Here is a 15,874-nt window from a genome sequence, read left to right as displayed (position 1 = left end):
ACCATTTGTTTCATTTGAAAATTTTAAAGCTCTACAGAAACGACAATTTCTGTTTAGCACACCAATTTGGATAGAGTTATCATTTTCATAAGAATGGGATGGATCATATTTGAAAAGAGCTTCAGGAGTTGTGAAGAACGAATTTGTACGTAGTCTGTTTCTGAGAGCTATTGTGCTGGACCTCTGTCTAATCATTAAAACATTGATTATAATGATCCATCATTAAGTGCTGCAGCATTCATTTGCTGATCTTGAGAAAATTTTATCTCTCTTCAGACTCTTGCCTCCGGTTTTCTACAATCTTCATTGCTTTAAACTTGTTTCTGGAGAGATTACATCTTTTCTGTGTTTCTTTCGCCCATTCCGTAAAAATTTGTTTGAAGAGTGCAGAAATTGAAAGAAGAGAAAGCGAAAAGGACAGAGAAAGAAAGTGAAAGATGTATGTAAGTCTATATGAAATGGACGCGTATGTGTGTGTGTGCGCGCGTGCGTGCGCGCGTATGTGTGAGAGAGAAAGAGAGTGAAAAAGAGAGATAGAGTGAGTAAGTGAAGGTGTGTGTCGTGATGATTGATGTCTTTTAAGGTACACACACATAGAAAATGTGATGTCATCGTATAAAATGTTTAGGATAGTTGATTTATGGAAAATATTATAATGTTAAATTTTTGAAATTTAAATATGTGAATGGAAATTATGTTTAATTTGTAGCCGAAATAGTACTGAATCTTTTGACACCCCATACGTCAAAATATGTAACTCGGTTTTGGAATCTATAAAGAATATATATATATATATATATATATATATATATAGGACAGACTTCTTTCAAATTGAAAGTATTATCTCACATTACAATAGAGACGTACTACTGAAACAGTGTAAGGACATATTTTTATAACTACATTTAAACTCTAGCCTGTATGGTCTGGTTAAGTCAAAATGTTTTTTTTTGTATTTTTTCTTTCCACTTGGAGTGTTTAAATGTAGTTATAAAAATATAGCCTTCTGTTGAAATGTAATTTCAGTAAATTTCTATATCTTTGTGCAGCTTAGGATTGCTCTGCATTTTACATTTGATGTAATGTTCACATTGTTTAAATAAATGGAGTCGCATGAAACGATCGTACTGCATTTACTTTGGATATCCTTGTTGCTTATTTTGATTTTATATATATATATATATATATATATATATATATATATATATATATATATATATATATATATATATATATTATTTTGTTTAAAAGAGTTCCAACACTGTCTGTTTTTTATGTTTTATTTATATTCCTGCAAAACCAATGTGGGATATAGAATATGGAATATACAATATATAATATAATATACAATATATAATATAAAATAAAAATGGATGGTACTATGAAATAAAGTATTGAATGTCTTATTGAACATATGGAATATGTCTTATTGAATAGATGAAATATTGAGTGTTCAATATAAAGGATTAAATATATAAATATATATATATATGTATGTATGTATGTATGTATGTATGTATGTATGTATGTATGTATGTATATAAGAATATAAACACACACATATATATATGTATATGTCAAAAATACTAGTTTGTGAGTTACAATTGTAAAGCGTTAATACTTTGTTTTTACCAATCAACTGTAATGTTCTAGAACAACAGTATAGTTGCAGTGTTTAGGAAATGCTGATGGTTGTTCTACTGATTATGATACTATTTAGTTATCAGCATTTTCCCCCCATTATCATTGTTATTTTGCAGTTTGTGTCCAGCCAAACCTAACAGGAACTAATCAACCAGTTTTGTATCCAAGAACAAAAACACAAGAATTAGAGAGCGGAAAAAAGAAAGGCGAAAGTCAAAAAGAGAAACTGCTGGAGGTAAAATTATGAAATATATAAAATAAACGAAAAAAAAAAATTCTTTTAAGAGGAATTTTCTGAGACAGATGATTTATTCAGTTAACGTTTTTCTGGGTTTCTGTTCTTTTTTTGTTTGTTTTTGTTTATTTGTTTATTTGTTTGGTCCCCCCCCCCCCCCACGTTTTTACCTGCTGTCTATATTAGTCTTCCATCTGCTTTGATTTATTTCATTATTTTGCTTTCTGAATAATTTAGCAAGAAAACAATTTTGTCGAACTTTATTACTTTCAATACTTACTGTAACCACACTGTCTTTTAGAGTATGTTACCCTGGAGAAAGGAAGGACAAGCAAGTAACTGTTTGGCAATTCTAGAATCATGACTCTCTGTGACAATAATATAGTCGGTGACTGTATCGTAGAAGATGCGAAAGGGGAGGGGGATGGAAAGTGTGCTAAAAGAAGTTAGATGTTACGTTGTTGATGCTGTTTTCAGAGACTATATCGGCTGACTGAGACAGTAGTAGTAGTAGTAGTAGTAGTAGTAGTAGTAGTGGTGGTGGTGGTGGTGGTGGTGGTGGTGGTGGTGGTGGTGGTGGTGGTGGTAGTAGTAGTAGTAGTTGTAGTAGTAGTAGCAGTAGTAGTAGTGGTAGTAGTACTAGTAGTAGTAGTAGTAGTAGTAGTGGCATTGGTAGTAGTAGTAGTGGTGGTGGTGGTGGTGGTGGTGGTGGTGGTGGTGGTTTTGGTAGTAGTAGTAGTAGTAGTAGTAGTAGCAGCAGTAGTAGTGGTAGTAGTACTAGTAGTAGTAGTAGTAGTAGTGGCAGTGGTAGTGGTGGTGGTGGTGGTAGTGGCGTCGGTAGTGGTGGTGGTAGTAGTGGTAGTGGTGGTGGTGGTGGTGGTGGTAGTAGTCGTTGTAGTAGTAGTAGTAGTTACATGGAGGCCTGTGCTGTAACAGTATGTTACTGCATCCGCCATTTGTCATCCTAGTGGATGACGCTTTTGCCACCACACAGGCGACAATCCTCCAACCCACCCATGGGTCTGTTTTGGCAGTCATTGCTGGAGAAGATTATTTGAGGTCACATTACAAATCCTACTGCAATCTCTTTTAATTGACTTTTACGGAAGGCAGAGGAAATTCTGGGTCTATTCTTTGACAAGCCTTCCCCATACATAAGTAGCGTAATATGAAATTAAGTATTTTGCTCAAGAACACAACACACCACCCAGTATGGAACTCAAACCCACGATGTAGCGATCATGAGGGCACCACCCTAACCACTAGGCCATGTGTCATCATCATATATGAGTAATTTGTTATGTTAAATTAATTAACATTTGGTATGGCAAAATAGTGCTAATTTTTAGAGTTATCATTATAAGCACAGATGTGGTTGTGTATAAGAAAATAGCCAGTGGGCCATGTACCTTAATAATAATAATTATAATTATATTAATACTACTACTACTACTACTAATAATAATAATAATAATAATAATAATAATAATAATAATAATAATAACGCAAAACACTTTTAATACAATAACCATAAGAGCATCACAGCAAACCACAGCACATACCCAAGGCACACAGAGCTGCGCTCGGTAGTGAAGTGAAAGCACATTATTAAAATAAAACTACTGAATAACAATAATAATAATAATAATAATAATAATAATAATGATGAGGATGATGATGATGAGGATGATGATGATGATGATGATGATGATAATATCTTGGTATAAAAGATGGGCTACAGCAAATACCACAAATTTGCTTGTCAGTTGTTTAACCATAACTGCAGTCGATTTCTTTGACTAAAATTCTTTAAGGCGGTGCTCCAGCATGGCTACAGTCTGATGACTGAAATGAGTAAAAGAATAAAAGAATATATATCGTCATCATTTGGCATACATCTTCCATGCTGGCATGGGTTAGCTGGTTTAACTGGAACTGGTAAGCCGGAGGGCTGCACCATGTTCCAGTCTCGTTTAGCTTGGTTTCTATGGCTGGACACCCTTCTTAATGTCAACCACCCCAAGAGTGTAGTGCGTATCCTTTATGTATCACTGGTACGGGTGCCTTTTACATGTCACCAGCACAGGTGCCTTTTACATGTCGCTGCCACTGACCATGACTATGATTCCACTTGGCTTTAGGAATCTTCTCAAGTACAGCAAATTGCCAAAAGATATTGATCATTTGTCATCACCTCTGTGAGGCCCAACATTCGCAGATCATGTGTCACCACCTTGTTCCATGTCTTCTTGAGTCTACCTCTTCCACAGGTTCCCTCCACAGTTAGAGACAGACACTTGTTTATGTGGCTCTACTTGTCCATACACATCACATGACCATACGAGTGCAGTCTTTTCTCTTGCACACTACATCTGATGTCTCTTATGCCCAATTTTTCTCTCAAGACAATTACACTCTGTCATAAATGCACACTGACCTTGCACATCAAGCCATCCTATGTCATCAGCAGTCACAGACCATATTTCACTGCCGTGTAGCATGGCTGTTCATACATAAGCATCATATAATCTGTCGTCCACTCTGAGCATAGAAGCTTTCTGAACTTTGCCCAACCTATTCTTATTCTAGCAGCTATGCTCTCAGAGCATCCACCTCCACTGCTGACTTGGTCACCCAGATACACACACACACACATGTATATATATATATATATCCCCAAGTGAAAGGAAGATCGTATGATGCATGTATACAGAGAGCAATTTTACTTCGTAATGAAACGTGGACCCTGAATTCAAAAGACATGCAAAGGTGAGAAAGAAAGGTGGCTTGTATGTTCCACTGGTTGTGTAATGTAAGTGTATATGTTTGACAGAGTGCTAGTCTATCAAGAGAGAAGTTAGGCATAAGAGGAATTGGTTGCTGTATGCAAAAGAGAAGACTGCGCTGGTTTGGTCATGTGATGTGGATGGATGCCAACAGCTCCCTGAAGGAGTGCTGATCTCTCAAAGTGAAGAGAATGCATGAAAGTGGGAGACCCAAGAAGGCAAGGGATGAAGCACTGAAGAGCAACCTCAGGATGCTGAACTGTTCAGACGAGATGACAAAGGACCAAGATTCCTGGCACCTTGTTGTACTCAAGAAGACCTGTACTCTGCAGCAGAAGTGTTAAGATCATCCCCCACTTCCCCAGTGGTGAGAATTGACCAGCAAGAGTCCTGGTCTGTTCCACGTAAAAATACCCATGTGGCCCACATAAAAGCACTGTGCAGAGCCACATAAAATCCCCTGTGGGACACCATGTAAAAATGCCTAGGCAATGCTACATAAATGCGACCATGTGGTACTGCGTAAAAGCACCTATACAGCGCCACATAAAAGCCCCCATGCGGTGCCACATGAAGGAGCGTAAACGCTCGCAGCTCCCTCTATGAAGTGGTTGGCATTAGGATGTGCATCACTCTAGACAAACCATGTCAAATCAGACTGGAGTCTGGTGCAGTTCCCCAGCTTGCCAGCTCTGGTCAAACTGTCCAACCCATGCCAGCATGGAGAATGGACGTTAAATGGCGATGATGGTATAGGTGCAGGCATAGCTGTGTGGAAATAAGTTTGCTTCCCCATCACATGGCTCCATGGAACCTTGAACAAGTGTCTTCTACTATAGCCTTGGACCAACCAGTGACTTATGAGTGAATTTGGTAGATGGAAACTGAAAGAAGCCTGTCATATGTGTGTGTGTGCGCATGAATTTGTTTCCAACCACTGACTCATGTGTTGGTGCGTTTATGTCATTGTAACTTAGTGGTTCAGCACAAGAGACCGACAGAATAAATACCAAGCTTTACAAAAGCATAATTAATCGTGGGGTTTGAAAGGTAGTTAGCTGGAAGAAACGTTAGCACACAGGGCAAAATGCTTAGCGGTATTTCGTCTATCTTTATGTTCTGAGTTCAAATTCTGCCAAGGTCGACTTTGCCTTTCATCCTTTCGGGGTTGATAAATTAAGTACCAGTTATGCACTGGAGTCGATGTAATCGACTTTATCCCTCTGTATGTCCTTGTTTGTCCCCTCTATGTTTAGCCCCTTGTGGGCAATAAAGAAATAAGAAACATTAGCACACAGGGCAAAATGCTTAGCAGTATTTCATCTGTCTTTGTGTTCTGAGCTCAAATTCCGCCGAGGTCGATTTTGCCTTTCATCCTTTCGGGGTCGATAAATTAAGTACCAGTTGCATACTGGGCCAATCTAATCGACTGGCGCCCTCCTCAAAAATTTCAGACCTTGTGCCTAGAGTAGAAAAAAAAATAATAATAGTGGGGTTTGATTCATTCCTCTAAAATTCTTCAATGTGGTGCCCCAGAATGGTCACAGTTTTATGACTAAAACAAGTAAAAGATAAAAGACATGTAGATTCAGTCTTGAGTATGCTTTCTTCGTGCAGTAATATCTCATATCAAAATGAGATGTTGTGGTTGGAATCTCATCACCACAATCTTGATGTATAATATTTTGCTGCAGGAACTTCAGTTGCCAAGTTAATATGCATTCTATTTAGAACTTTAATGTTTGTAGATTCATGATAATGGCAAAAAAAAAAGAATGAACATTCAAGGAATTTTATGTCATACTTGATTGGATCATTTGATGGAAGTCTTTGGAAATGCAGCAAATTATCCATAAATGACAGAACGATCTATCTATATTGACAGAAAGACAATGTCAATCCTTGATGAAGAATGTACTGCCCTCAAAGAGATAGACGAACGTAATTGGGTTTTAGATAAGAGAACAAAGAAACAAAACTGAAAAGGGCTTTTATGAAGTAGTTGGCCAGCTTGTTAGAAATTGCAGCCAAATATACCTCAGATGACACTTGGAAAATGGAAAGTATACTTTGAATAATTTGTCCGAGATATACAGTGTCACCATCAACATTTTAACAGCCAATTTTTCAACTATTTCATGCTTTCCTCGATCGAATGGAGTTTATTGAGACATTTTCTGTGACTGGATGCTCTTCCTGTTGTCAACCTTCTCTGTTTCTAAGCAAGGTAATATTCCTCCATAGCTAGACATGTTTTTGTAGAATATTGGAAACGAAGGGCATTCATTTACAACAATCATGCAATGTCAAGACGAGAATCCTCAAACACTCACACACACTCACAGTTGTACCAACATATAAGCTTACACACAAACACACACACACACATGTGCGCACATGCACACAGACACACACAGAGACACACACATACACACAAAAAGATAGATACACAAACAGATTGACAATCAGACAGACAGCTAGTGACACAGGAAAAAATAGATAGATAGATAGATAGATAGGTAGATAGATAGATAGATAGATAGATAGATAGATAGATAGATAGATATGTTTCTTTATGGGCCACTCAGTGCTGAACACAGAGGGGACAAAATACAAACTAGAGCTTTTCTTTTTGGGAAGAGAAAAAGGGAAAACAAAGGGGGAGTAGAAATTTGATCAAAAGGGATTGTTAAAAAAAAAAAAGGCCGATCAACAGAGATCGGGTATCACAGAAATGTCATAGTGTAAAAGGGGGAACAGATTAGGTTTATCCATGGAAAGAAAATCCTACGGAAAAGACCACGGTAACCTCGGGCAACAATGTCATGCAAAACAACACATTACAGTAAGTGACTCTCTTTTTCCCTTACTTTTTTTTTTGGTTCATAGGATTATGCTCAAGCTGGCTCCGTCATTCACACGTGCCATCCTTGCTACATTCACCCATCTTTTTTTTAAACATTCACGAGACAAAACTTCCCTCTCTAGTCTCTCCTTCCTCTTGAAATGATACTTGAAGAAGTTGATGAGAGATTCACCAGAGAGGAAAATGCTTGTCTCTAATCCTTTCAGACATGTCCACCAGACACATTCTTTCGCTATAGCCACAAGTATGATGAAAATGGCTCTTCCTTCCTGTTTCAAGGAAGGAGGCGTGACAATTTTCATGATAGACTCAGTTGATAAACTGATTCATCCCACACGCAATAGCAGTTGTTTGACATCGGCCCACAGGACGGAAATGGTTGGACACTGTATGAGTGCGAGCAGAATGATTTTGTCGCTCTGACCGCATCTCGGGCAGGTCAGCCCCATGTTTCTGAAGCCATGCCTGTAGAGCTTTCCCGAATGGGTAGCACTTCTTGACAGCATTGCCAGGCCAGAGATCTCTGGAAGTTGTCCATAGGTCCCGGCCTGAAAGTTGTCTTGAAAAGGTGGGTCAGGTATTCCTCGTCGACGCCCAGGTTCGCTCCGAGATTATCGTTGTACCTCCCCTCAACTAGTCTCCTATAAAATGATTTGGTTGTGTTGAAGTTGCTCAAGGTCGACCCAGGACAGCATAGTTGCTTGAGAGCAATGCGACACCCGCGGTGCCGTTCACCCCTCCGAGGCCTCTAGATAGATAGATAGGTAATTAGGTAGGTATGTAGGTAGATAGAAAGGTAGGTAACAAGAGGTTTCTCTCTGCTGAATCCACTCACAAAGATTTTGTTGGCTCTGGACTTTAGTAGGAGACACTTGCCTAAGATACCAGTGAGACTGAATTGAAAACTGTGTGGTTTAGAAACAAACTTCTCAACCACACAGCCACACCTGTGCCCATAAGCCACTACTTTGTATTCGTAGGTGGAATGTATATTGAGCATAATTCTTCCTAGTCAGATGGACCAAGGGTTAAATAATGTCTACTTGAAATTCAAGTTATCAACCAAATCTATGGCTTCTATACTCCAAGAGTTCTTCTAAGTTAATCAGATAATATACGAGTGGGTGTTAAGTGTGAGATGGTGAAATAGCAAGTGATGTAAATAGAGAACAACCTGTAGAAGAAGAGAGAGAGGCTGAGCAAGAAATGGGAAGCAATGGTGATAGTCAAATATCAGGATGCTTGGGAATACATAACAGAATGTTCAAGACAAATGGTAGTGAAACTGTGATAGACCCAGTTAGTGCTAATATAGAAACAGATAGAAAGTTAAAATATTGGTTTCAAATGTTGGCACCAGGTCAACAGAATCCGGGATGGGGTGGAAGTAAATCGATTTCATCAACCCCTTTGCTCAACTGGTATATATTTAATGAACCTCAAAATATGAGAGGTCAATTTGACCTTGGCGAAATTTGAACTCAGAATCTAAAGACTGATGAAATAATATCCTTTCTACTGTAGGCACAAGAGCTGAAATTTTAAGGAAAGGGGATTGTTGATTACATCAACCCCAGTGTTCAGCTGGTGCTATAATAACAATAATAGTAATAATAATAATAATAAGGGGGACGTTTAATGAAGACTACACCGGGGACGTTTAACGTAAGACTACACCGGGGACGTTTAACGAAGACTACACCGTGGACGTTTAACATGTGAGAACGATAAATATTCTGCAAATATTCTGCTCAATACCACAGATTTACTCGTCAGTTGTTTGACCTTAACCATTTGAGCATGCCCCTTAGTGGTTGATGATGTGTGCATCTCTGATCACGAGCAGAAGTAGTGGGGGATCATCATAGCCATGTGTTGAGAGGAATTCTTTGGGGTTTGGATAATTCACCTTTGGAAACATGGGTGTTTCGTTCAGCATCCTTAAACAAACCTTATTCAGGGACCTTTCGAGCGGGATGGGCTACTCGACCTGAAGAAAATTCTAATTGAACACCACCTATCTATTTATATATATATATATATATATATATATATATATATATATATATATATATATATATATATATGCATGTTCAACAGAGTGTAAGCATCTTGAGAGAAAAGTTAGGCATTAGAGGAATCAGATGTGGTGTGCAAAAGAGACGACTACACTGGTATGGTCATGTGATGCATATGGATGAAGACAGCTGTGCAAAGAAGTGCTGATCTCTAACTGTGGAGGGAACCTGTGGTAGAGGTAAACCCAGGAAGACATGGGAAGAGGTGATGAAACATGATTTTTGAACTTTGAACCTCACAGAAGCAATGATTGTAACTGAAACCTTTGGAAAAGTGCTGTGGTTAAAAGGACCCATCAAGCCAAGTGCACCTGTGCTGGTGACGCATAAAAAGAATCAACCTTTGAACGTTGGGCGTCACGGAGGCCAAATGGTTGAGTTCCTTTCAAGCATTGGGCCTCATGGAGGCATGGTGGCTGAGTTCCTTTCGAGCATTCAGCCTGACAGAGGCAAAGTAGCTGAGTTCCTTTTGAGCGTTGGCTTCACAGAGGCAATGACCAAGGCCTTTGGCATTATGTTATGGTTGAGAAGAAGACCCATCAAACCCGGCTACATAACAGTCATGACAGATACTGGTGGGCACCCGTGCCGGTGGCACATAAAAGCACCCATTATACACTTGGAGTGGCTGGCATTAAGAAGGACATCCAGCCGTTGAAAACCATGTCAAATAAGTCTGGAGCCTGGTACAGCCTTTCAGCATGCCAGTCCAGTCAAACCGTCCAACCCATGCCAATACGGATAACGGACGGTAAATGATGATGATGATGATGATGCTGATGATGATGATGATGTGGATGATATATGCATAACTGTGTACATAGTCACCTGCATCAAAAAATTGAATTTGTTTTTATTGCAAAAAGCAATATTTATGTTACGTGATAATTATTTGATTACTACATAAAACCTAAAGCCATAATATGGTTATAATTATTGAAGACAATTAACTGTTTAATATATAGAACCTAAAGCCAAAAGTGAAAGTATGTTATTTATTTATTTATTTTTTTTTTCAAATATTGCCATAGAGAACAAGTCTGCTCTGAGACTGAGAATAATTGACCTTGCTTCAAGAAATTCTTTCAATTTCAAAGAATCTTCAAAAATATCTTCGCCTTTATGTCCTCATCTAATAGAATAATTTAATTACTTATTGAAATTTTCTGCCAGGAAAGTGCATCTGACTCGATCGACATATTTTCTGTATGACTGTGAGTAAAGTACATGAATAATACATGAATAGTTGCTACACGAATGTGGCCATATCACGTTGAATGCATTGGTTCTCAACCAATCACCAAAGTTAAGCAACGTCGAGCCTAGTGAGTACTTGAAAAGGTGACAGCTTGGGAAACTTAGGCGCTGGAAGTGTCTCACACTTTTACAGGCACAGGGGCGGCTGCGTGGTAAGAAGCTTACTTACCAACCACATGGTTCCAGGTTCAGTCGCACTGCGTAGCACCTTGATCAAGTGTTTTCTACTATAGTCTCATGCTGACCAAAGCGTTGTGAGTGGATTTGGTAGGTGGAAACTGAAAGAAGCCCGTTTTATATACATATAGACAGCTGTAGAAATGAGTTGCGACGTCACAGGTGCCAAGCTGTATCAGTCTTTGCCTTTCTCTTGGATAACACTGGTGGCGTGGAGAGAGAAGGCCGGTATGCATGGGCGACTACTGGTCTTTCATAAACAACCTTGTCCGGACTTGTGCCTCGGAGGGTAACTTTCTAGGCGCAATCCCATGGTCAGTCATGACCGAAGGGGGTCTCAGAATATATATATGTATATATTTGTGTGTGTGTCTGTGTTTGTCTCCCCACAATCATTTGACAACCGATGTTGGTGTGTTTACGTCCCCGTAACTTAGCTGTTTGACAAAAGAGGCTTATAAAGAATAAGCCCTGGGGTAGATTTGTTCGACTAAAAGCAGTGCTCCATCATGGCTGCAGTCAAATGACTGAAACTAGCAGAAGAATATAACTACATATTTCAATTTACAAAGTATAATCTTTGTCAATATCTCACAACATAAAATGCTAGCTGTAAACTTTTGTACATTTAACTGCTTTATTAAGGTGAGTAGTAAAAAAAATATGGCATAATAGTTAGGGAGTTGGACTCTTGATCATAAACTGTGAATTCAATTCCTGGACTGGGCAGCACATTCTTTTGTACTCTAGGCACAAGGCTCGAAAGTTTGTGGGAGAGGGCCAGTCGATTAGATCAACCGGAATTTGAACACAGAATGATGTAATCAACTCAAACCCCCCCCCCCCAAAAAAAACTGCTGCCCTTGTGGCAAAATTTGAAACCATTATTATTGTTGTTGTTGTTGTTGTTGTTGTTGTTGTTGCTGTTGTTGTTGTCAAGGCGGTGAGTTGTCAGAATCGTTAGCACGCTGGACGAAATGTTCAGCAGTATTTTGTCTACGTTAACCATCATCATCGTCATCATCATCGTTTAATGTCCACCTTCCATGCTAGCATGGGTTGGACGATTTGACTGTGGACTGGTGAACCAGATGGTTACACCAGGCTCCAATTTGATCTGGCAGAGTTTCTACAACTGGATGCCCTTCCTAACACCAACCACTCCGAGAGTGTAGTGGGTGCTTTTACTTGTCACTGGCATGAAGGCCAGTCAGGCGGTACTGGCAACGGCTACGCTCAAAATGGTGTTTTTTACGTGTCACCTGCACGGGAGCCAATCCAGCGGCACTCGCAATGATCTCGCTCGAATGTATTTTTACGTGCCACTGGCACAAGTGCCAGTAAGTCGACACTGGTAACGATCACGCTCAAATGGTGCTATTTACGTGCCACTGGCACAGAAGCCAGACAGCTGCTCTGGCAATGATCACGCTCGGAAGGTGCTCTTAGCGTTCCACTGGTACAGGTGCCAACACGATTTCGATTTCGCTTGCCCCAACAGGTCTTCGCAAGCCGAGTTTAGTGTCCAATGAAGGAGAGGTTGGCATGGGTGCCAGTCGTCGAATTTGGTTCGATTTTGATTTCTGAGTTCAAATTATGCCAAGGTCAACTTTGCCTTTCGTCCTTTCAGAGTGAATAGATTAAGTACCAGTGAAACACTGGGGTTGATGTAATTGACAAGTCCCCTTCCCCAAATTTCAGGCCTTGTGTCTTTAGTAGAAAGGATTATTATTATTATTATTATTATTATTATTATTATTATTATTGTTGTTGTTGTTGTTGTATGTTCTGGATGAAGGCAGCAAGCTGGCAGAATCACAAACACGCTTAGCAGCATATGGCCCTTCTTTACATATGGCCCTTCTTTAGCATATGGCCCTTCTTTACATTCTAAGTGTAAATGTAACCAAGGTCAACTTTACCTTCCAGCCTTTTGGGAGAGGGAGTGCAATAAAATAAATACCTGTTGAGTACAGGTGTCAATGAAATCAACCACTCAACTCCCACCAAAATTTCAAGCTTTGCGCCTATCGTAGAAAGGATATATATATATATATATATATATATATATATAGGCTTTCAGGACCATTTTGATATAGAATAATGCTGGAATAAATACACCAATAAATAAGAAAGAATGAAAAAAAGGAAGGAAAGAAAGAAATTAGAAAGATTATCAGTAAGGAAAATATACATGAAAAAGATTTCAATACATCTATGGGGCTTTTAAATTGAAATTGTCTCGTATATAATGGAGTTTACACGGTGTTGAACAGAAAATTGTCTTAATGTGGTGTTTGAAAGCAGATAACAGGAGAAGGCTACTGACATGATCTTAATTGCATCAACACACAGTGTAAACCTGGCAATGATACAAATAAATGCTGAACTATTTAATTGTAAAGAGCAGCAGGTATTCCACTAACTTTCACAAACTCTTTCTTAATAGAATTCTTGATGCCAGTATGAAGATGGCACTTTTAATTAACTTTTAATCCAGTCTCAACTTAGTAATCTCACTGCTTGATGCCACTTGCTTTTAATGAATTATTATTATTATAAGACAGAGAAATGGAATAGAAAGGACATACTAGCTAAGGAGGTTAACGAAGATTAAGGTGAGAGAATAGTCTGAGAGGGGTTGATTGACTTTGCAGCTTGTAATTATTGTAGAGTCTGAAATAGCAAAATGGAAAAGGTGTCAACATCATTTGCCCTCTGCTGTATTTAGAACAAGTCACTAAAACATACCTTGTCACACCAGCAGTTTTCAGCCAATGGTTATCGCTATCAGAACAGGTAAGACAAACAAAAAAAAGAGAGCTTGATTTAATGGTGGAGCAGTGATAATTAGTATGGTGATTAACATTGCTAAGATTAACTCATCTACTCTTACCACCACTTGATGACAACAATGATGATGATGGTGGTGGTGATGGTGGTAAAGGAGAAGATGAAGGAGTGGGTGATGTTGATGCTGATAGTTACAAAGAGAAGGAAGAGGATAATGATAATGATGATGATGAAATGTTAATGAAGCTAATTGTGATGAGAATGATGAAGATGAGACAACAATGATGAAAATGAGATGACAACGATGAAGACGAGATGACAACGATGAAGACGAGACGACAACAATGAAGACGAGATGACAACGATGAAGATGAGACGACAACGATGAAGATGAAACGACAACGATGAAGATGAAACGACAACGATGAAGATGAGATGACAATGATGATGACGAGCTACTGTTTTCTACTGATTAATCCCTTGTTTAACCCTTCTGTTATTGTATTTATTTTGAGATGCTCTGTGTTTCTTTCAATTACTTTAAATATAACAAAGAAATTAGTAAAACAACTCAGTTATCATTCAGTTAGTGTTAGGAACATAAATTGTAACTAAGGTTTGGTGGAAGATTTTAACTGAAAACTTATGAAAACAAGGCATTTGTACTCAGAGCCAGAGCCAGTTTCAGCTGGGTTGGTAACGAAAGGGTTAAGCACAGCTATGAGCCACTGTCTTTTACTAATTGATCCCTTGTTTAAGTACAGCTATGAGCCACTGTCTTCTACTGATTGATCCCTTGTTTAAGTACAGCTACAAGCTACCGTCTTCTACTGGTTGATACCTTGTTGGAGCTCAGCTATGAGCTACTGTTTTCTACTGATTAATCCCTTGTTTAACCCTTCTGTTATTGTATTCATTTTGAGATGCTCTGTGTTTCTTTCAATTACTTTAAATATAACAAAGAATTTAGTAAAACAACTCAGTTATCATTCAATTAGTGTTAGGAACATAAATTGTGACTAAGGTTTGGTGGAAGATTTTAATTCAAAACTTATGAAAACAAGACATTTGTACTCAGAGCCAGAGCCAGTTTCAGTTGGGTTAGTAACGAAAGGGTTAAGCACAGCTATGAGCCACTGTCTTCTACTAATTGATCTCTTGTTTTTAAGCTCAGCTATGAGCTACTGTCTTCTGCTTTCTTCACTGCATTTATATACCTTGTTTTCTATTTCCAGCTCAAGTTAAAGTTTGCTGACCAGTCTCTGAAGAATATGTTAGAACAAGAGAAACATCAGTATCTTTTTTGTGTTGTGAAGACATGCATAGGTGACGAAGAGAGTGAGGTGGGGTGGGTCGAATTTATTATTTGATTGATGTTGATTATTTCATTAAAGATTGTGTGTGTGTGTACATGTGCTTCTGTGTGTGTGTGTCTGTGAGAGAGAGAGAAAGAGAGAGAGAGAGAGAGAGAGAAGTAAAGTATTATCAATGTTGGAGATACATCTTTAATACGCTGTTTCTTGTTGAAGAATAATGAAACATACAGACTGTGAATTGTATTAGTTTATAACTACACAAGCCATGTTGAACAGTTCTGCTTGGTTAACATATAATAATACTTAACAGATAAAGGAAATGCAATCTCTAAGAACCATTAAGTGCTTTATTGATGAGAGACAAGTGCAACAAAACAGCCAAGTGAGAAACTCATTTTCAATTCCTGGTTACATGTACTTCACTTGCTGCTACTGCTGCCAAAGAAAGCATGAATTTTAAACATTTCCATTTCCTCTCCTCTTTAGAAGATGGGGTTTTGATTCTCTTTCTAAGCAGTTCAATTTTTAAAAGAGTATTTTGAATTTTATCATTGTGTGTTTAAGGAGCTTACTCGGCAAACACATGGTTTTGGTTTCAGTTCTACTGTGTAGCACTTTGGCCAAGTGCTACACAGTAGTTGCCTTGAGGATGTATTTGGTTGATGGAAACTGTGTGGACGTCCAGTGTACATAGATATGTATGTGTGTGTATATATATATAT

At 38.5% G+C, this 15,874-nt stretch overlaps 1 protein-coding gene across 3 annotated transcripts in view; it reads left to right on the top strand.

Moving 5' to 3' along the window:
- LOC128247021 (uncharacterized) overlaps nucleotides 1-15,874 on the top strand; it is an 811,207-nt gene that overhangs the window by 374,098 nt on the left and 421,235 nt on the right. For all 3 annotated transcript variants that reach the window (XM_052965583.2, XM_052965578.2, XM_052965575.2), the window contains exons 3-4: nucleotides 1,761-1,879; nucleotides 15,072-15,130. In XM_052965583.2, the coding sequence (XP_052821543.1) occupies nucleotides 1,761-1,879; nucleotides 15,072-15,130 (178 nt within the window). The remainder of the gene's footprint in view (nucleotides 1-1,760; nucleotides 1,880-15,071; nucleotides 15,131-15,874) is intronic.

Source organism: Octopus bimaculoides, chromosome 1, assembly GCF_046866305.1.
Source record: "Octopus bimaculoides isolate indiv1 chromosome 1, ASM4686630v1, whole genome shotgun sequence".
Taxonomy (NCBI): Eukaryota; Metazoa; Mollusca; class Cephalopoda; order Octopoda; family Octopodidae; genus Octopus; species Octopus bimaculoides.
The sequence above is the reverse complement of the archived record's forward strand: the minus strand, read 5'-3'. Positions and strand labels throughout refer to the sequence as shown.